Genomic DNA, 20315 nt, shown 5'->3' on the forward strand with positions numbered 1-20315 from the left:
TTTTGTTGCCCAGACTGGAGTATGGTGGCACAATCATGGCTCACTGCAGCCTCAATCTTATGGGCTCAAGTGACCTTCCACCTCAGCCTCTCGAGTAACTGGGACTACAGGAGCATGCCACCACACCTGGCTAATTTTTTGTATTTTTTGTAGAGACAGAATCTTGCTTTGTTGCCCAGGTTGGTCTTGAACTCCTGAGCTCAAGCAATCTGCCTGCCTTGGCCTCTCAAAGTGCTGGGATTACAAGTGTGAGCCACTGTACCCAGCTTCACCTTTCTCTTTGAATCTCAACTCCAGAGCTGGGCACAGTGGCAAGTGCCTGTAGTCTGAACTACTTGGGATATTGAGGCAGGAGGATCACTTGAGCCCAGGAGTTCAAGACCATCCTGGGCAACATAGGGAGACTCTGTCCTTAAAATAAAATGTTTTGTTTTTGAGACAGAGTCTCACTCTGTCTGGAATGCAGTGGCACAATCTCGGCTCACTGCAACCTCCACCTCCCGGGTTCAAGCAATTCTCCTGCCTCAGCCTCCCAAACAGCTGAGATCACAGGCGCCTGCCACCACGCCTGGCTAATTTTTGTATTTTTAGTAGAGATGGGGTTTCACCATGTTAGCCAGGCTGGTCTCAAATTCCTGACCTCAGTTGATCCGCCCGCCTCAGCCTCCCAAAGTGCTGGGATTACAGGCATGAGCCACCATGCCCAGCCAAAATAAAAAAATTTTTAATTAAGAAAATGAATCCCAACTATAGGACTAGCTCCATGACCTTGGGCAAATAACTTCTCTTAAGTCTTAGTTTCTTCATCTGAAAAATGAAAATTATAATACCTAATTTTGTTGGCAGGATTAACTGAAACAGCATATGTAACATATATGTATTTGTTTGTACATATACAGAGAGAGTGCTTCTGGAAGCATATGCAAGAAACTGTTCACAGTGTTGCCTTCCAGGAGTGGGGAACTATATGGAGGACAGGAGAAGGAGACTGACTTTCCATTATGTATACCCTTTTGAGACCTTTGAGTTTTGTACCTGGGCAAAATAAAATTTAAAAAGGGGAAGAAATGCAATGTATTTAGTGCCTTATTGTATTTCCCCTCCATGGACAAAGGAAGATAAATAGATTTCAATTCTGATGCCAAATTTTTCTTTTTCTTTTTTTTTTTTTGAGATGCAGTGTGGCTCTGTCGCCCAGGCTGGAATGCAGTGGTACCATCTCGGCTCACTGCAACCTCCACCTCCCTGGTTCAAGCAATTCCCCTGCCTCAGCCTCCCGAGTAGCTGGGATTACAGGTGCACACCGCCACATCTGGCTAATTTTTTTGTATTTTTAGTAGAGACGGGGTTTCACCATGTTGGCCAGATTGGTCTCAAACTCCTGACCTCAGGCAATCCACCCATCTCGGCCTCCCAAAGTGCTGGGATTATAGGCGCGAGCCACAGCGCCCGGCCTTATTTTTAACTCTCATGAAGAATTGTATTTGCTATGGATGAAGCAATAGTAACATCAATATAAATTAAGATCTCTGTCATTGATTAAAATAAAAAATATGAAAGTACAAATAAGATTAAGTTTTTCATTAAATTTAAAATAATTTTGAAATATTAAAAATTCCGTATCATATTGTTATCAGGGCTGCATATTTGGGTATTATTTTATGAATTGGTAGTAACATAAACAGCCATATTGATTTCCCAGTTCCGATAAGATAAAATTCATTATAATGAAAAGGCTTTCAGCTGGGTGCAGTGGCTCATGCCTGTAATCCCAGCACTTTGGGAGGCCAAGGTGGGCGGATCACAAGGTCAAGAGACGGAGACCAGCCTGGCCAACATGGTGAAACCCCGTCTCTACTAAAAATACAAAAATTAGCTGGGCGTGATAATATTCTGCCACTGGGCATGATGGCTCATACCTGTAATCCAAGCACTTTGGGAGACCAAGGCCGGAGGATTCCTTGAGCCTAGGATTTCAAAGCTGCAGTAAGCTACGGTCATGTTCACTGAACTCCAGTCTATGCAACAGAGCAATACTCTGTGTCAAAAAAAAAAAAAAAAAAAAAAGGCCAGGCGCCATGGCTCACACCTGTAATCCCAACACTCTGGGAGGCCGAGGCGGGTGGATCATGAGGTCAGGAGTTTGAGACCAGCCTGGCCAAGATGGTGAAACCCCATCTCTACTAAAAAATACAAAAATTAGCCAGGCGCGGTGGCGGGCGCCTGTAATCCCAGCTACTCAGGAGGCTGAGGCAGGAGAATCGCTTGAACCCAGGAAGCAGAGGTTGCAGTGAGCCGAGATCATGCCACTGTACTCTAGCCTGGGCAACAGAGCAAGACTCCGTCTCAAAAAAAAAAAAAAAAAAGAGGCCAGGCACCGTGGCACACACCTGTAATCCCAGTACTTTGGGAGGCTGAGGCAGACAGATCACTTGAGGTCAGGAGTTCGAGACCGGCCTGGCCAACATGGTGAAACCCCGTCTCTACTAATAATACAAAAATTAGCTGGGCATGGTGGCACACGCCTGTAGTCCCAGCTATTCAGGAGGCTGAGGCAGGAGAATCACTTGAACCCAGGAGGCAGAGGTTGCAGTGAGCCGAGATTGCACCACTGCACTATAGCCTGGGCTACAGAGCAAGACGCTGCCTTAAAAAATTAAAATAAAAAAATACAGCAGGCAAGAAGGAAGGCAGGGAGACCAGACAGGAGGCTTCTGCAGTGGGGCAGGCAGAAAACAGTGAAGGCCTGCGTGGGGAGCAATAGTTGGGGTGGAGAGGAAAGGCTTGGCAACTGAACAGACATGGGAAGGGTTGAGGAAGAAACAAAGATGGGCCCTGTTCTGAGCAGAGGGAATTTGAGGTACATCCTAGGGAACCCGTAGATGGAAATGTGTGACAGGCAGTGGGATGGATGGGTCAGGTGCCAAGGAAGGAGCTGTAGTGGGACCTTGAGATCTGGGAGCCATGAGCTCAGAGGTGAGCCCTGGAGTATGGGAGGAGACGAGATCACCTGGGAAAGGAAAGGGTGGAGGGAGAAGAAAAGGCCAGCAGAGGGGCTAAGCAAGCAGACAGACCTAACAGTCCTCTCCAGCCACTGGCAGAGTCTCAGGCCAAACACAGACACACACATGACCTAAATTTGTACATTTCAGATCTACCATGCCATAGACAACTTCATAAGATTAAGCTAACAGAGGTTCTAGCACATATAAATATTCTCAATTCTCCCTCTAAATTTTCTTTCTCCTTTCCTGTACTCACATCCCTTGGTCACAGAATCTTGAGGCTAAAAATGTCTTAAACGTCATCCAGCAAACCCTCTGACCAAACCAGTTTACACATTCCCCTGAAAACGTGACTCATACCTGCTCATCTCCATCTCTGAAGTGTCTCTACACCTACCTTCTTCCTCCAGGCTCAGCTCCAGACCCACAGTCACGCCTGCCTCCCCCCAGACTCCTGGCATGCCAGCAGTCATTCTCCTCAGCAAGCTTCTATGCACCTGCTATGTAGCATGTCCTGCTTTAAAGTGTTATTTTTCTCCATTTTATGCTTGTGTCCTGTGTCTGTGTCCAAATAGACTTATAATACCATTTATTGAGCACATAGTCTATGTGTCAGCCTTTGCTTTTTTTTTTTTTTCAGATAGAGTCTTGCTCTGTTGCCCAGGCTGGAATGCAGTGACAAGGTCTCAGCTCAATGCAACCTCCACCTCCTGGGTTCAAGCGATTCTCCTGCCTCAGCCTCCTGAGTAGCCAGATTACAGGCACATACCACCACACCCAGCTAATTTTTTGTATTTTTAGTAGAGACAGGGTTTCACCATGTTGGCCAAGCTGGTCTTGAACTCCTGACCTCATGATCCGCCCGCCTCGGCCTCCCAAAGTGCTGGGATTACTGGCGTGAGCCACCGCACCCAGCCGGCTTTACTTTTTATACATTGTCTGATTTAGTTGTCACAGTAACCCACCAAGTTATCTATTATTATTACTGTTATTACCCCCAGGTTACCAAAGGGAAAACTGATGCACAGAAAGGTTGTGTAATTTCCCAAAAACCCAGAAGTGGCCCGTCCAGTATTTAAGCCTACAGAGTCTAACATCAGTATGCCAAGCTGCCAGCTCACACATTCTTACCACTTTGCATTTTCACTGCCTTTCACACAACAAATGTTTATTCTTTCCTTTTTTTTTTTTTTTTTTTTGAGACAGAGTCTTGCTCTGTTGCCCAGGCTGGAGTGCAGTGGCATGATCTCGGCTCACTGCAACCTCCACCTCTGGGGTTCAAGCCATTCTCGTGCCTTGTCCTCCTGAGTAGCTGGGATTACAGGCATGAGCCACCACACTCTGATAATTTTTTTATTTTTAGTAAACACAGGGTTTCACCATGTTGGCGAGGCTGGTCTCGAACTCCTGACCTCAGGTGATCCACCCGCCTCAGCCTCCTAAAGTGCTAGGATTACAGGCGTAAGCCACCACACCCAGCCTAAGATGCTTATTCTTGATTATGTTACTAATATAACCTTATAGAATATTAGAGTTGAAGAGATCTTCAAGCTCATCTCTTATTTTACAGATAAGGAAGCCAAGACCCAGTAAAACTGATTAACTGCTACTATCTTTATGAGATTTAATCTGTGAGTGACCGAAATCTCTATACAGGGTACACGAACCCAGGAGAAGGAATAAGTGTAATGTGTTTTCAGTCACCTAAAAGACCCTCAAACTTAAATGCCAGCTGGATCCCCCTGCCCCAGCCCCATCCTTCTTTCTAGTCCAGCATGTGGATAAGGCTCGGGCTCCAAAGTCAGAATCACAGGAGTTTGAATCCTCAGCTCTGCCCCTTACCAGCTGGCTGACCTTGAGGAGGCGTCCTAACCTCTGAGCTGCCTCATGTAGAAAGTGGCCATATGAGGTTCTTACAGCTCAAGGCCTGCAGCTGCATGGAAAGTAGGCAGGGAACCAAAGAATACGGGTGGAATTTGGAGTCACCTTTGGTTTTGAATCCTGGCCCTGCCTCTTACTGCTCTCTTTGGGCAAGTCACTTCACTCTCTACTTTAGCTTTCTCGTCTTTAAAATGGGGGTAATAGGACTCACCTGGAAGGTTTGCTGCGCTGCTCAAAAGTAGTTCTGTTTGTAGCCGAGCACGGTGGCTCACGCCTGTAATCCCAGCACTTTGGGAGGCCGAGGCAGGCAGATCACTTGGGCTTAGGATTTTGAGCCTGGCCAACATGGCAAAACTCCATCTCTACAAAAAAATATAAAAATTAGCTGGGCACAGTGGCTCACACCTGTGGTCCCAGCTACTTGGGGGCTATGACAGGAGAATCGCGTGAGCTGGCGGGGCTGAGGTGGCAGTGAGGCAAGATCGTGCCACTGCACTCCAGCCTGGGTGACAAAGTGAGTCCCTATCTCAAAAAAAAATAGTTCTGTTTGTTAAAATACAGTTAACTCTGCAAGTGTAATTTTTTCTCTCTCTTTTTTTTTTTTTTGAGAGGAGTCTTGCTCTGTTGCCCAGGCTGGAGTGCAATGGCACGATCTTGGCTCACTGCAACCTCTGCCTTCCAGGTTCAAGCAATTCTCCTGCCTCAGCCTCCTGAGTAGCTGGGACTACAGGTGCCCACCTCCATGCCCGGCTAATTTTTTGTATTTTTAGTACAGACAGGGTTTCACCGTGTTAGCCAGGATGGTCTCGATCTCCTGACCTCATGATCCACCCGCCTCAGCCTCTCAAAGTGCTGGGATTACAGGTGTGATCCACTGCACCCGGCCTCTCCCTTCTTATTGTTATAAACTCATAGGTCATGTTCCCAAACCATTACGCACTTTCCACCCTCAGAATATTGATGTCTATGAAAATATACCAAGAAAAATGACAATAAATATATTTTTTCCAGGTATCCATGTTTCTAAAGGACAAAGTTCAGAATAATAACGGTCGCTTTGTGTTGCCGGTGTCCGGGCCTGTTCCCTGGGGAACTGAAGTTCCAGGACTCATCAGGTGAATTCCCAACAATGATCAGAGCTGTGTTTGGGGTGCTAGGAAATCAGCACATGGGCCGCACACAGAATGCCGCACTGCCAAGCCACTCACAGTCTGCCCAGCCCTTCTCTTTCTTCAGTAAAACAGCTATTGAAAAAGTCAGGTTCTAATCCCCACCTTGTCACTTAGTAGAGGGACTTGAGGCAAGTTACCCAATTCCCCAGGACTAATTTCCTCATCTGTTCAATGGTTACTGTGTGGATGGATAAGATAATAGCGCTCTAACGTGTTTACAAAGCAATTGGCACATACATATGCTCAATAAATATTATTGTATTATTATTATTATTATTATTACAACCAGCACTTTTATCTTGAAGGAGAGCATATATTCCTTTTTTGTTCTGTAGTACAAAGAATAAAGAAGCCTTCAGGACTACCTAAGCTTGGAGAACATTCCATCATGTCATACTTTGTATTGTAGAATGTTCAACAACAAAGGTGAAGAAGTGAAGAGGATAGAATTCAAGCATGGTGGAAACTATGTCCCTGCACCCAAAGAAGGTTCTTTTGAACTTTATGGAGACCGAGTCCTGAAACTGGGAACTAACATGTAAGCAAATTCTTCTCTGAGTGAATTCGAGTCCAAGGGAGGTCACTTCATTTAAAAAAAAAGAAAAACAGCCAGACTTCTGCTATGAAAATCCCTGCCAACAATAGGGGTAATTTCCCTTTAGGTACACTGCATACAGAGGCCTGACGTTTCAAAGGGCACCCAGGAATGCCAAACATAAGGCAACTCAACAGAATGAAAAGATACATGATGTTCAATAGCCATGCAAGAGAACTAGCCAAAATCTGTGTTGCAGTGGAAATCCAGAAAGACTTACCCGTTCTGTAAAGCTGCATGTCTTTTCAGTGATGCGTGTTACTCTTCACAAGAGGAGGCATTGCCACCCAGACTCCCCAGGTGTTTTTCTTTAGGAAGAAGTGAAATGTGAGTGGTTAACACGCACTCAGTTGCATTCTGTACCCACAGCACCTTTCTGGATGCTATTTAATGTCTCAGAATAAAAGCTACAAACTATGCTTACGAGTTAGAGGGAAGTCCGTGGAAAGGGGCTGGATAATGTCACCATTTTCTATTGACACACCAGGTACAGCGTGAATCGGCCTGTGGAAACCCATATGTCTGGATCATCAAAGAACTTAGCCTCACGGACCCAGGTGAGCTGCTGCCTTCCTTGTCTACCCTCACAGCTTCTCTCTAGATATAGAAGTCTACATAAAGAGAGAGGTGAGAACGCTTTAGATTCCAGATCTAGCCAACATTTCCCCTGTTGTGTGCAATCTTCTCCATTCCACCTTATGAGCACACAGGTTTTCATTGTAGCTTTTCATGGAGACTTCCAGTGATCTCACTAATTAGGTAATTTTAGGCTTGGCTCAGCCACCATAATTAAGAGGAGCCACACACCAGGACATATGCGGTAGCGTAGGACCAATGCCATTAGGTCCGTGATTGCTGACATCGGCACTCGTGTGTATTCTGATCATTAAAACATTTCTTTTGAATGTTGCCCTCTATAGCGCCGTGGTAGCTAAGTCAGAGTGGGGGGTTTTAGTTTCTCTGAATTCCATCCTGACAAGTTTTTGCTGAACTGGCTCCCAGCTAGCCGTAGGAGAGACCACAGACTATTACATTATTCAGCAAACATTTATTCAACTGCTTCTATGGGCTGGGGACCCAGGGACACGAAGCCGACGTAGATGTGGTCCCATCCTGAAGGGGCCTGTGGTACCCTGGGAAAGACGGCGAAAGAAACAACTCAAATGAGGTGAAGGAAGGACTGGCTGGGGATCCTGAACAAAGTGCTGTGCCAGAGGAATTCATGTCTGTCCAGTGGACAGGGATCACAGGGATCAAGAAGACATTTCAGAGGCGGGGATATTGAAGTGGGGCTCTAGAGTAGGTAAACCATGAAACAGCAGAGAGGGAGAAATGGGCACACGGACCAAGGTGACAGAGGGGCAAGAGTGTTCCCGGGAGGACGATGGCAGTGTCTCCCACGAGGCTTACGTAATGGATCACAGCATCATGGAGGCTTGCTGGCAGAGACTCACCTGGACAGGGACACTGGGGCCTGACCAGGAAGGGTCGTAAACAGTTTGGGCTTTGTTCTTTCGACAGGAGGCAGAGGGGTTTGTTTCAAGCCAGGGAGAAATGAGACAAAAACTGCATTTAGGTAACTGGTGGCAGAGTGAGGGGAGAGGCAGAACAGGGGAGGCCAGTCTAGAAGGAAGAGGGGTGCAGGATGAGGCAGGATGAGGACTGTGAGAGGAGGGAATGGACTCGAGACTGTGTTCCCGGCCGTCACCACCTGAGGGCAGTGTGGCAGCGCCTCTGGAAGGAGACTGGACTGAGGCGACTTGTAAATGCTGAGGGAACCCGATTGACAGGAAAGGAAGCCATACACTTCTCCTTCAAGGAGGAAGGTAGTGAGAGGAGAAATGTGGATCCCGGGGGCTTCCACTCTTGCGGACAGTATGAAAATCTCTGGTTTGCAAGGTTGCTACATTCCCTCTGCTTCTAACGTGATTGTTTTTCTTTTGGTTAAGCCTGCTTTCTACACTTTATTTGGACCCAGAAATAATTTAAATAGCAATTGTTCCACCTTATTTTATAATACCTACCTGTGTCTCTAAGGTTTTAGCAGGAAATGTGATTGCCTTCATGTGGCTAAAAATCATGCAACTATTTCTGCAGGAAAGCATTGCTCCAAACCCTCTTGCTAAAGAAGAGCTGAATTTCTTGGCCAGGCTGATGGGAAGGATGGAGATTAAGAAACCCAGTGGCCCTGAGCCCGGATTCCGGTTGAATCTCTTTACCACCGATGAAGAAGAGGAGTATGTGTTAAACCTGTTTTGTTAAAGAGAGATAAAAATCCCAAGCATGACAAGAACACAAAATGGCTATTACAAACCAGTGGCACTTATAAATATTTGTGTAAATATCACAAATAAAATACCAACAAATTTAATAATCTAAATAGCCCACCAGGATGAAATGGCCTGAACCTTCCAGAGTCATTCAAAAAAAGAGATGGGGCCGGGCGCAGTGGCTCACGCCTGTAGTCCCAGCACTTTGGGAGGCCAAGGCAGTGGATCACAAGGTCAGGAGGTCGAGACCATCCTGGCTAACGTGGTGAAACCCCGTCTCTACTAAAAAAAAATACAAAAAATTAGCTGGGTGTGGTGGCACGCGCCTGTAGTCCCAGCTACTCGGGAGGCTGAGGCAGGAAAATCACTTCAACCCAGGAGGCGGAGGTTGCAGTGAGCCAAGATTGCGCCATTGCACTCCAGTCTGGGAGACACAGCAAGACTCTGTCTCAAAAAAAAAAAAAAGAGATGGTGTGATGGTGCGTACCTGTAGTCCCAGCTACCCACAAGGTTGAGGCAGAAGGATCGCTTGAGCCCAGGAGTTTAAGGTTAAGCAAGCTGTGATCATGCCACTGCATTCCAGCCTAGGAGAGAGAGCAACACCCTGTCTCTAAAAAATGATAATAAACAAAACAAAAAAGGAGTTATATGTTTTACTTATCAGAGAACAGCTGAATGAGCAGTGTTAGAAGCCAGGATGACCAGATTAAGACAGTGTGTTAAGAAACCAGAGTGAGGTTGGAGCTTGATTTCCCTGTATTAGACAGTATCACCCAAAACCAATAGCAATAGTAAATCACCCACGGTGATTTATAGTGCTTTACAGTTTACAGAGCACTTTTGCATGCGTTATCTCATGTGATCCTCCTCAAAACCAAGTATTTGGCGTGAGTGTCACCTTTCATTGAACTATTAATAACTTCTTTTGTTTACTTCTGTGTGACAGGTACTATGTAAAGTCCTGGGGATGCAAAGATGGAGTGTAAGACCTAGAGCCTGTCCTCAGGAAGCTCTCAGCTTAGTGGGAGAGTGAACATGTACAGATATAAGTTATTTCAGTGCCGTGTCATGAATGCGCTAATTGAGGACAGTGACTGACTTTGCACTGGCAGATTGAAGGGGCTGGCATTTGATCTAGGTCTTGGAGTTTGCCAAGCAGAGGAAGGGAAGAAACATCCTTGGCAGGGCTTATAATGTGCAAAGTCACAGAGACATAAAAGAACTTGACTTTCTAGATCATAGGGAACATTGGTGGGAGATGGGGTAGAAAGTTTAAGAGAAATGGCAGAAGATGAGGCAGAAAAAATAGGTTGCCAACTGATCAAGAGCCAGTTTGCCATGCTGGCAGGGAAAGAACCCTAACCTTGCACCCATTTTCTTTACCATCTCATCCAGACAAGCAGCGCTAACCAGGCCAGAAGAGTTATCCTATGAAGTTATCAACATACAAGCCACCCAGGTACGTATAGGGGATTACACAGGGTCCAATCTTATTCCCTTCCTCATCTTTTTTTTTTTTTTTTTTTGAGACAGGGTCTCACTCTGTCACCCAGGTGAAGTGCAGTGGCTCGATCTCAGCTCACTGCAACCTCCATCTCCCAGGTTTAAGCAATTCTCATGCCTCAGCCTGCCGAGTAGTTGGGATTACAGGTGCCCGCCACTATGCCCAGCTAATTTTTTTTTTTTTTTTGTATTTTTAGTAGAGATGGGGTTTCACCAAGTTGGCCAGGCTGGTCTTGAACTCCTGACCTCAAGTGATCCACCCGCCTCGGCCTCCCAAAGTGCTGGGATTACAAAGGTGAGCCACCGTACCCAGCCTTCCTTCCTCCCTTCCTCATCTTATATAACGTTGAACTTCAGAGACCCTCTTTTTCAAGCAGGATTCAGACTACAATATAGCTGTTAAGTGCTGTATTGTCATTCCCCCTGCTCAAATTAAAGTTGTTTCTGAACTATACCCATCTGCTATTCTGTAGCAGCCAGGGATGCTTGGTCACATACATGTTGATTAAGAAAAAAAAAAAATAGACCCTCTTCTCTCTGATCAGCCTGTAACTACAGTCCCTTTTCGGACAAACAGGTGTGCAACTGAAACATAATCAGTCGTGGGACAAAAAACTAAGTGCCTAGTGCACAAAGAGGCGTCCTGCCAGCACAGCCTCTTCATGCCCTTTTACCTCTCATTTGCCTCATAGGATCAGCAACGGAGCGAGGAGCTGGCTCGAATCATGGGGGAGTTTGAGATCATGGAGCAGCCAAGTCTGAGCACCAGCAAAGGGGACGATTTGCTCGCCATGATGGATGAGTTATAGCTGTTCTGACCAGGCGTCCTCTGCCCCCAGGGAGAGGCTGCTGGATGGTGACCCCTGGGGAATGCCCCATGGCCCAGAATGATGCTGCTAGTTTTCTACTGAGTGAAGCCATTACGTCTAGTTCTTGTTTATGCTGTAAGGAACTGTGTGAGTCTCCCTTGGGGAGCACTCACTCTTGAAGGCACACACATACACATATTTTCAGTGAAATATATTCTGACTTTTAAACTTGACCTTTCCCATTTTATTCTTAATTCTGTGGCAACCACCGAAAGCCTCCTGAGCCATAGGTTTGAGCCCCAGAGTGGGTAAGGGGTCACCCCTACTGTCATTATCAGGATTACTATTTCAGCTTTCCTGTGGGGATCTACAAAGGCCTGTAAACATTAACAAAATCCTCGGCTTTCTGGGATACATTCTGCATGTAGGCAAGTTTGAAATCAATGACTGTTCGAGGCAGTTTTCATAAACAGTGAGGGCTCAGTGTAAAAGACCCTCTTCTCCATGGCTCACTAGGAACAGTAACCTCAGAGGAAGAGTAAGCAAGGCCAAGATGGGGAACACTCAGCTGGCCCCAGGAAGGACATGCCAGCATCAGTACTTCCCACACGTCCATCTATCCATGCGGTGTCAGTTTATCCCATACTGACATGTATACCAAGAGAATATTTTCTTCTTTTCAGCATGACATGTACTTCTTACCCCCAGGGTCTTCCTCTACCCCTGAGTGTGCTTTGCCTTCTAAAGACACCCAGCATAGGTCGGGCACGGTGGCTCACGCCTATAATCCCAGCACTTTGGGAGGCTGAGGCGGGCGGATCACGAGATCAGAAGATCGAGACCATCCTGGCTAACACGGTGAAACCCCTTCTCTACTAAAAATACAAAAAAAAATTAGCCGGGTGTGGTGGCAGATGCCTGTAGTCTCAGCTGCTCTGGAGGCTGAGGCAGGAGAATAGCATGAACCTGGTAGGCAGAGCTTCCAGTGAGCCTAGATCACGCCACTGCACTCCAGCCTGGGCGACAGAGCAAGGTTATGTGTCAAAAAAAAAAAAGATACCCGGCAGGATGCACTGTGACATCGGTCTCCTCTGCGTCACCGTGAGTCACCAAACAGCACCCTAGATTGGGTGCATGGGAGGCATGTGTGGTATGCCCCTTTCCCTTCCACATTCCAGCTGAGCCGCTTCCCTGGGCAGGAGCAGACTTTGCAGGATGCAGCAGGAGGCCAGGTCTCACTGGAATCCATGTAAAATGTCTCCAGCCAGGGCTGCCCTTACTGCTTCAGAAAGGCACAGCAGCCCTCTGCCATGGGCTCCCTCCCGGGACTGAGTAACTGGCAGGTTCAGACCCATTCAGTCCTATGGAAGGAATATCCAGAATGGCAGAGGGCTGGAGAGAAACTAAGTTGAGCTGGTCATTGCCTGAGATTGGGCCAACTACAGGAACCTCTCCATCCCCTCACACCTGGGACAGATCAGGTGAACATCATTCTAGAATGTAATGGAAGCTGCCCTTTGGCTTTTCCAAAGACAAAGTGTTTGGATACAGAATGTAAATCACCAAGGGCTGGGCATGGTGGCTCACGCCTGTAATCCCAGCACTTTGGGAGGCCGAGGCAGGCAGATCACTTGAGGTCAGGAGTTCGAGACCAGCCTGACCAACATAGAGAAACCCTGTCTCTACTAAAAATACAAAATTAGCCAGGCCTGGTAGTGCATGCCTGTAATCCCAGCTACTCGGGAGGCTGAGGCAGGAGAATCGCTTGAACCCAGGAGGTAGAGGTTGCAGTGAGCCAAGATTGTGCCATTGCACTCCAGCCTGGGCAACAAGAGCGAAACTCTGTCTCAATAAAAATGTATATATATATAAATCACCAAATAAATGTTAATTGCTCCCTACCCATTAAAGTTACACTTCCTTACCTATAAAGACACCCTCCCCCTCCACATACTCACGAAAAGTCTGTTGGGGAGGAGAAGCATATTGTGCTATAAAACACCTGTTGCATCAGAGGTACAAAGTGCCTTTCGTTTTAGTCTCTTTTCAGCAATCTGGCCACCATTCAGGGGGGCCTGACTGGGTGACAGATGAATGGGAAGGTTCTGACCTGTTTTGAGTCCGGCTCCCACCTTGCTGTCACATGTCGGAATGTCACCGCTCTGAGTGTGTCCCAGAGCCTTGGAGGTGGGCCATGAGGTGCCGAGAAGTAGCCGCAGCCTCCTCCCTCCACCAATCCCAGAGCGATGCTGGTGATTTCAAACGTGTCTGTCCTATCAGTAAATAAACAAGATGCAGATCTCTGGTATGACAGCTCCATGATGAGGCAATCTGTGAGTTTCATGTCTCTAGACTTGCACAGATATTAAGAAAAACACGTTTATGGCCAGGCACAGTGACTGACGCCTGTAATCCCAGCACTTTGGGAGGCCGAGGTGGGCAGATCACGAGGTCAGGAGATCGAGACCATCCTGGCTAATGCGGTGAAACCCCGTCTCTACTAAAAATATAAAAAATTAGCCGGGTGTGGTGGCGGGCGCCTGTAGTCCCAGCTACTCGGGAGGCTGAGGCAGGAGAATGGTGTGAACCCGGGAGGCGGAGCTTGCAGTGAGCCGAGATGGTGCCACTGCACTCCAGCCTGGGCGACAGAGCGAGACTCCGTCTCAAAAAAAAAAAAAGAAAAACAAGTTTATTTGCTTGGTGGTTCAGGACTTCCAGAGAAAGCATGGGAGTCAGTAGGAGGCAAAGTAGATAAAAAGTAGGAGGTCGAGGCTGCAGTGAGCCATGACTGTGCCACTTACTCTAGCCTGGGTGACAGAATGAGACCCCATCTCAATAAAAATAAATAAAAATTCTAAAAAGATTTTATTTTCTGCCTAAAATGTGGACAAAGTACTAAAAAACACATATATTCATTTAAAACCATGGCAAAGGGGCATAAGCATGTAATCCACCAATGCCCAGTGAACTTAAGAGGAAGGTATATGATCAGAATCACGACACTGCACTCTGGCCCCATCCCTGCCCCCAATTCACCATGTCATCTTGGACCACTAACCCTCACCAAGCCTCGGGTCCCTCAACTATTAAAAAAGAAAAAGAATTCAAACTCAGCTTGCACAGATAAGTTCCTGAGTTTATAGCTTCCTGGGCCCTGCCCCAGGCGGGACCTAAGAATGGGAGTCTTACCCAGGCTGCCCTCCCCCGCTGCTTTGGGGTATATCTGCTCTCTTTCAGCTCTTCTGTGACTGTAGCCTCTTCTCAACTAAGTATCAAACCACCCCACTCTTGTTCTTAGGGTGTTAGAATGCCCTGTTGATTAAGTAAAGCAATGCTGTAGAAAAGCCAAAAACCAAAGGACTTTAATGGCTCCCAGAAGAAAGAAGTAATAAAAATCCAGAGCGGAGGAGGAAGAAAAAAGGAGGAAAATGTATTTATCTCTGAATTCTAAGAAGAAAGTCATCCCATTGTTCCCGAAACACCAGGCGTTTGGTCTAGGTCCTGCTGCTCACCGCACAGAAAGCCGATCACTGAGATAAGTATTGCCAAGGAAGAAGCCTTTAATCAGGTGCTGCAGAGAAGATGGGAGCTCAGTCTCAAATCCATCTCCCTGATTGACTAAAGCTAGAGGTTTACATAGCAAGGAAGAAATGTAACAATGTGTAACAAAATAAGAACTAGGGAGGAGCAAGGGGGCATCTGGTGCCCCCATCTGGTAAGTTTCAGTTCTCTGATCCCCTTTTTTAGAGGCCTGAAGGTCCTTTCCTGAGAAAGGAACTTGGATAAAACAAATACAAGTTTCAAGCTTTTACAGCAGAAGGATCAATGTCTATGTTTATCCAAAAGAACAGTCTATGGGCCCATTTCACCATGTAGTCCCCGTGAGTATCTAACAATTTTTATTTTTGAAACGAGGTCTCATTCTGTCACCCAGGCTGGAGTGTAGTGGCACAATCACCGCTCCCTGCAGCCTCGACCTCCTCAAGCAATCCTCCCACTTCAGCCTCCCGAGTAGCTGGGACTACAGGCACGTGCCATCACACCTGGTGTCACTGTGTTGCCCACGCTGATCTCAAACTCCTGGTCTCAAGAGATTCTCCTACCTCAGCCTCCGGAAGTGCTGGGATTACAGGCGTGAGCCACCACGCCCAGCCTTCTAACAGTTTTTTTTTTTTTAGATGGAGTCTTGCTTTATCACCCAGGATGGAGTGCAGTGGTACAATCTCGGCTCACTGCAACCTCCACCTCCTGGGTTTAAGCAATTCTCCTGCTTCATCCTCCCGAGTAGCTGAGATTACAGGCACGCACCACCATGCCTGGCTAATTTTTGTATTTTCTTAGTAGATATGGGGTTTTGTCATGTTGGCCAGGCTGGTCTCGAACTCCTGACCTCAGGTGATCCATCTGCCTCGGCCTCCCAAAGTGCTGGGATTACAGGCGTGAGCAACTGCACCCAGCCCTTCTAAGAATTTTTAAATTCTTCCCTCAGATATCCCAATAGGAGAGAAACAGACCAGCATAACCAGATCCTGGAGATGCCCAGATCTAAACTGGATCAGATTCCGTCATCCACATCCACCTAGTCTATAACCATCTGGTTTGTCACTCTGGATTACATTCAGTATAGAGCCACACTGTCCATTCTGGAACCATCTCAGTATAGAGCCACACTGTCCATTCTGGAACCATCTCAGTATAGAGCCACACTGTCCATTCTGGAACCATCTCAGTATAGAGCCACACTGTCCATTCTGGAACCATCTCAGTATAGAGCCACACTGTCCATTCTGGAACCATCTCAGTATAGAGCCACACTGTCCATTCTGGAACCATCTCAGTATAGAGCCACACTGTCCATTCTGGAACCATCTCAGTATAGAGCCACACTGTCCATTCTGGAACCATCTCAGTATGGAGCCACACTGTCCATTCTGGAACCATCTCAGTATGGAGCCACACTGTCCATTCTGGAACCATCTCAGTATGGAGCCACACTGTCCATTCTGGAACCATCTCAGTATAGAGCCACACTGTCCATTCTGGAACCATCTCAGTATGGAGCCACACTGTCCATTCTGGAACCATCTCAAGCTACCGGAAACCATAGAAAGAGAAATGCACATTTTAGGAACTATGTATTTAGCATAATACCTAATCTTAAAGACCCAAATTAAAATCAGAAAACTAATACCACCTTTACCTACCTCTTATTCTCTCCAAATTATGCCCTGGATAACTCCTTTTCAGCTGCTAAATTCCTGGACAGGTGACAGTAGAGGGAATTACAGGACAGGCTTGGGATAAGGAAACCTCCACATTGAATCTTCCCTGTATAGCTTCCTGATTTGGTGTGAAGTAAATTCTCAGATCATAACTTACCCCTTTGCAAGTGAGAATGTCAAGATTCATTCCAAGGGTCAATGGAAATTATTTTTGATTATTTGATTACCTTAACACTTCCACCACCACCACCTCCATACACGTGTACATTCTAGATTCTTTTTGTTTCTGGCCCGTGGTGCCTCTGCTGACAAAAATAACATTACCTTCTCTGTTAGTTCCTAAGACAGCATGAAAACTCAACTGCATGGCCGGGTGTGGTGGCTCACGCCTGTAATCCCAGCACTTTGAGAGGCCAAGGCAGGTGGATCACCTGAGGTCAGGAGTTCGAGACCAGCCTGGCCAACATGGTGAAACCCTGTCTCTACTAAAAATACAAAAATCAGCCAGGTGTGATGGAACATGCCTATAATCCTAGCTACCTGGGAGGCGGAGGCTTAGGCAGGAGAATCACTTGAAGCCGGGAGGCAGAGTTTGCAGTGAGCCGAGATGGTGCCACTACACTACAGCCTGGAGGACAGAGCGAGACTCTGTCACAAAAAAAAAAAAAAAAAAACTCAACTGCATTAGGCCCGATGGAGCCACACACCACCAGCAGTGCCAGCAGTGCAAGAGGCAGGCCGCAGGGCCTAGATGTGCACAATCACCTCAGATCACTGTGCCCTTCATTCTCTTTATAGAGCTCCCTCACTTCCTTTTGAAACATCGAGGCCAGCAGGTTTCCCAGCAGGGGGTCCCGTGTCAGCAAAGGACATTTGACCCCAGTTTTCTGGATATCCTCAAGACCTCTCAGCTTAGGTTACAACTGACAAGAAGCTAATATTTGTTTTATACTGATTAATATTTCATGTGTCCCTCATCTCTCCTCCCTACCTCAAGTATATTTTGCTTCAGGTGTTTATCTGAGTGGCTTCTAAGGCTCTCCTCCTCCTGTACAAACGTTCCCAGCTGAGGCAGGAGAACAGGGTCTGGAGACAGGAACCTAAGGCCAATTTGCGCTGACTTCCTAGAACTGAATCAAAACGAAAACCCCACCTCTCCACACCCAAGTAAGGAAAGGATCAGAAGCTACTCCCTTTGCAAGCCCCCGTTTCCACTGCCTCACAGATGAAAAATGGAAAGTACCTCTGATTGGTCCCCTCCCACAACCAATCTGACTGGTCGTGGGGCAGGTTTCATTTACATAGGGTGTAACCAAGTAACCAATGGGAAACCTTTAGAGCATATTTAAACCCCAGAAAATTCTGTAACCAGGGCTCTTAAGCTGCTAGCTCGAGCCCACTCCCACTCTGTGGAGTGTACTTTTGTTTCAATAAATCTGTACTTCTGTTTTGCTTCTTCTCTCGTTGCTTTCTTTGTGCATTTTGTCCAATTCTTTGTTCAAAATGCCAAGAACCTGGATGATTCATAGTCAAGACCCTCAACCAGTAACACAGCTACTCCTTCGGCCCCTGCTTCTCCAGGGGCTGCTTCTCTCCATCTTCATTGTTCTAGCCATTTTCCTCTGTTCCTCACCATGTACTCATCAGCTTCTCGGCTATGGGGCCAGCACTGCACTGCACAGATCTCAACTCTCAGGTCTCCAGGTGCCAACATTGCTATTAATAGATCCAATAGCCTTTTCTCATCACCATGCTCCTTGGCTTTTTGGTTTTCTGTTTTGTTTTTGAAGCAGGGTCTCACTCTGTTGCCCAGGCTGGAGTGCAATGGCACAATCATAGCTCACTGAGCCTCCAAACTCCTGGGCTCAAGTGAACCTCCCGCCTAGGCCTCCCAAAGTGCTGGGATTATAGGCATAAGTCACCACGCTTGGCTTCTTGGCTTTTTGAAAGCTCTTGGCCCTGCTAAACACCCTTTTCTTCCTAAAACTCTCTCAACCGTTCACCTCTGTGGCTCTAATCACATCACTTTCTTTTTTTTTTTTTTTTTTTTTTTTGAGAAGGAGTCTCACTCTGTCGCCCAGGCTGGAGTGCAGTGGCGCCATCTCGGCTCATTGCAAGCTCCACCTCCCAGGTTCACGCCATTCTCCTGGCTCAGCCTCCTGAGTAGCTGGGATTACAGGCGCCCACCACCACACCCGGCTAATTTTTTGTATTTTTAGTAGAGACGGGGTTTCACCGTGTTAAGCAGGATGGTCTCGATCTCCTGACCTCATGATCCGCCTGCCTCGGTCTCCCAAAGTGCTGGGATTACAGGCGTGAGCCACCGCGCCCAGCCTAATCACATCACTTTCTGACCATACATCCTCTCTCTCCCTCAGTGCCTTCTGATTGAGGACTGCTCTGTATGATACAGAGTTCAACACAGCCATTTTATAAAGTCTGTCAAAATAGCCAAGTCAATGGCAGAGGATCATTATTTCATCCCTGGCTGTCTTTCCCATTCCTTTCCCACTCCTTCACCTTACCTGTCACTGTCACTCCATTTCTCATCCTCAGCCTATTCCTTATTCTCATCCCATTGCTGATCCCAATGTCTGATGTGCCCAGCAGGGTTTACACCCCTTCTGAAAGTTATTCTGCATCACTTATTTTTCAAAAATGTCACTACCTTCAACACTTACCTCTGTGTTGTCATCCCATGCCCACCTGTGCTGCAGGCTGTCTTTCCCCGGATGGTCCACATCACCTCACACTCCGGTGTCTGAAAATGCAGTCATTTTCATTGATTTAGTACATTTACTTCACTTTCAAAAGGCCTGAAGAGGTCAGGCGTGGTGGTTCATGCCTGTAATCCCAGCACTTCGGGAGGCTGAGGCAGGCAGATCACCTGAGGTCAGTAGTTCAAGACCAGCCTGGCCAACATGATAAAACCCCGTCTCTACTAAAAACACAAAAATTAGTTGGGTGTGGTGGAATACACCTGTAATCCCAGCTACTGGGGAGGCTGAGGCAGGAGGATTCCTTGAACCCAGGAAGTAGAGGTTGCAGTAAGCCAAGATTGTGCCACTGCACTGTAGCCTGGGTGATAGAATGAGACTCCATCTCAAAAAAAAAAAAAAAAAAAAAAAACTTGAAAAATTTTTAATTAAATGTAATACAAAATAGGACAGTTTTCCATAGAAAAGAACTAGAAGCAGCTGCCAGAATAAGTGTCTTTCTCCCTTCTTAGAACAACAAAAAAAAAATGATAATGCTCACATTTGACATTTGTGCATTGGATTCCCTTCTGAATGAATAAAAAGGAAAGGGTTTGATATAATTCCTGTTGGGTGTGTGTTGTTTTTCATGCCACCGTTTGTCATTGTGGTTTCCCATTTTACTGTCATAACTGGACAGACATTTTTGTAAATTCAATAAAAATATAAAGTAGGTTTTAAAAAACTGGAAGCACATGGGTAGAAGTTACCAAAAGCTTCCTGACCATGAAGTAGATCAGCTGGCAAAGAAGCGAGTTGCTGTCACTGGAGTGGTTCAGATAGAGGTTGGGGGGAGCATCACAGAATGTCATAAAGGGTATGTTGGTACTGGGTGGTAAATTGGAGCAGGTGACCTGGGACTCGACCCTAACTCTCAGGATTTTGTGATCTTCTGACAATTAGAAACAGAACCACAACAGAGCTCACCTAAAGAGAACAGAGAGGCTGGGCACGGTTGTTCATGCCTGTAATCCCAGCACTTTGGGAGGCTGAGGCGGGTGGATCACGAGTTCAGGAGTTCAAGACCAGTCTGGCCCAGATGGTGAAACTCCGTCTCTACTAAAAATACAAAATTAGCCAGGCACAGTGGCAGGTGCTTGTA

General features: G+C 46.6%; 1 protein-coding gene and 1 non-coding gene across 6 annotated transcripts in view; both read left to right on the forward strand.

Moving 5' to 3' along the window:
- The window catches only part of OSCP1 (organic solute carrier partner 1), a 35292-nt gene extending 23824 nt beyond the window's left edge, over positions 1 to 11468 (forward strand). For 4 of the 5 annotated variants that reach the window (XM_054437053.2, XM_054437043.2, XM_054437062.2 and 1 more), the window contains 6 exons: positions 5898 to 6001; positions 6468 to 6596; positions 7141 to 7210; positions 8751 to 8890; positions 10319 to 10382; positions 11119 to 11468. In XM_054437053.2, the coding sequence (XP_054293028.1) occupies positions 5898 to 6001; positions 6468 to 6596; positions 7141 to 7210; positions 8751 to 8890; positions 10319 to 10382; positions 11119 to 11235 (624 nt within the window). In that variant the 3' untranslated portion in view covers positions 11236 to 11468. Of the gene's footprint in view, positions 1 to 899; positions 1069 to 5897; positions 6002 to 6467; positions 6597 to 7140; positions 7211 to 8750; positions 8891 to 10318; positions 10383 to 11118 lie in introns of those variants that run through there. The other variant, XM_054437075.2, reaches the window with a different exon arrangement.
- Positions 10798 to 10926, forward strand: LOC129023581 (small nucleolar RNA SNORA63). The gene has a single exon (XR_008496850.1). It is a non-coding gene; the product is annotated as a small nucleolar RNA SNORA63 (small nucleolar RNA).
- Positions 11469 to 20315: the final 8847 nt, after the last annotated feature.

This window comes from Pongo pygmaeus, chromosome 1, assembly GCF_028885625.2.
Source record: "Pongo pygmaeus isolate AG05252 chromosome 1, NHGRI_mPonPyg2-v2.0_pri, whole genome shotgun sequence".
NCBI classification, from domain to species: Eukaryota; Metazoa; Chordata; class Mammalia; order Primates; family Hominidae; genus Pongo; species Pongo pygmaeus.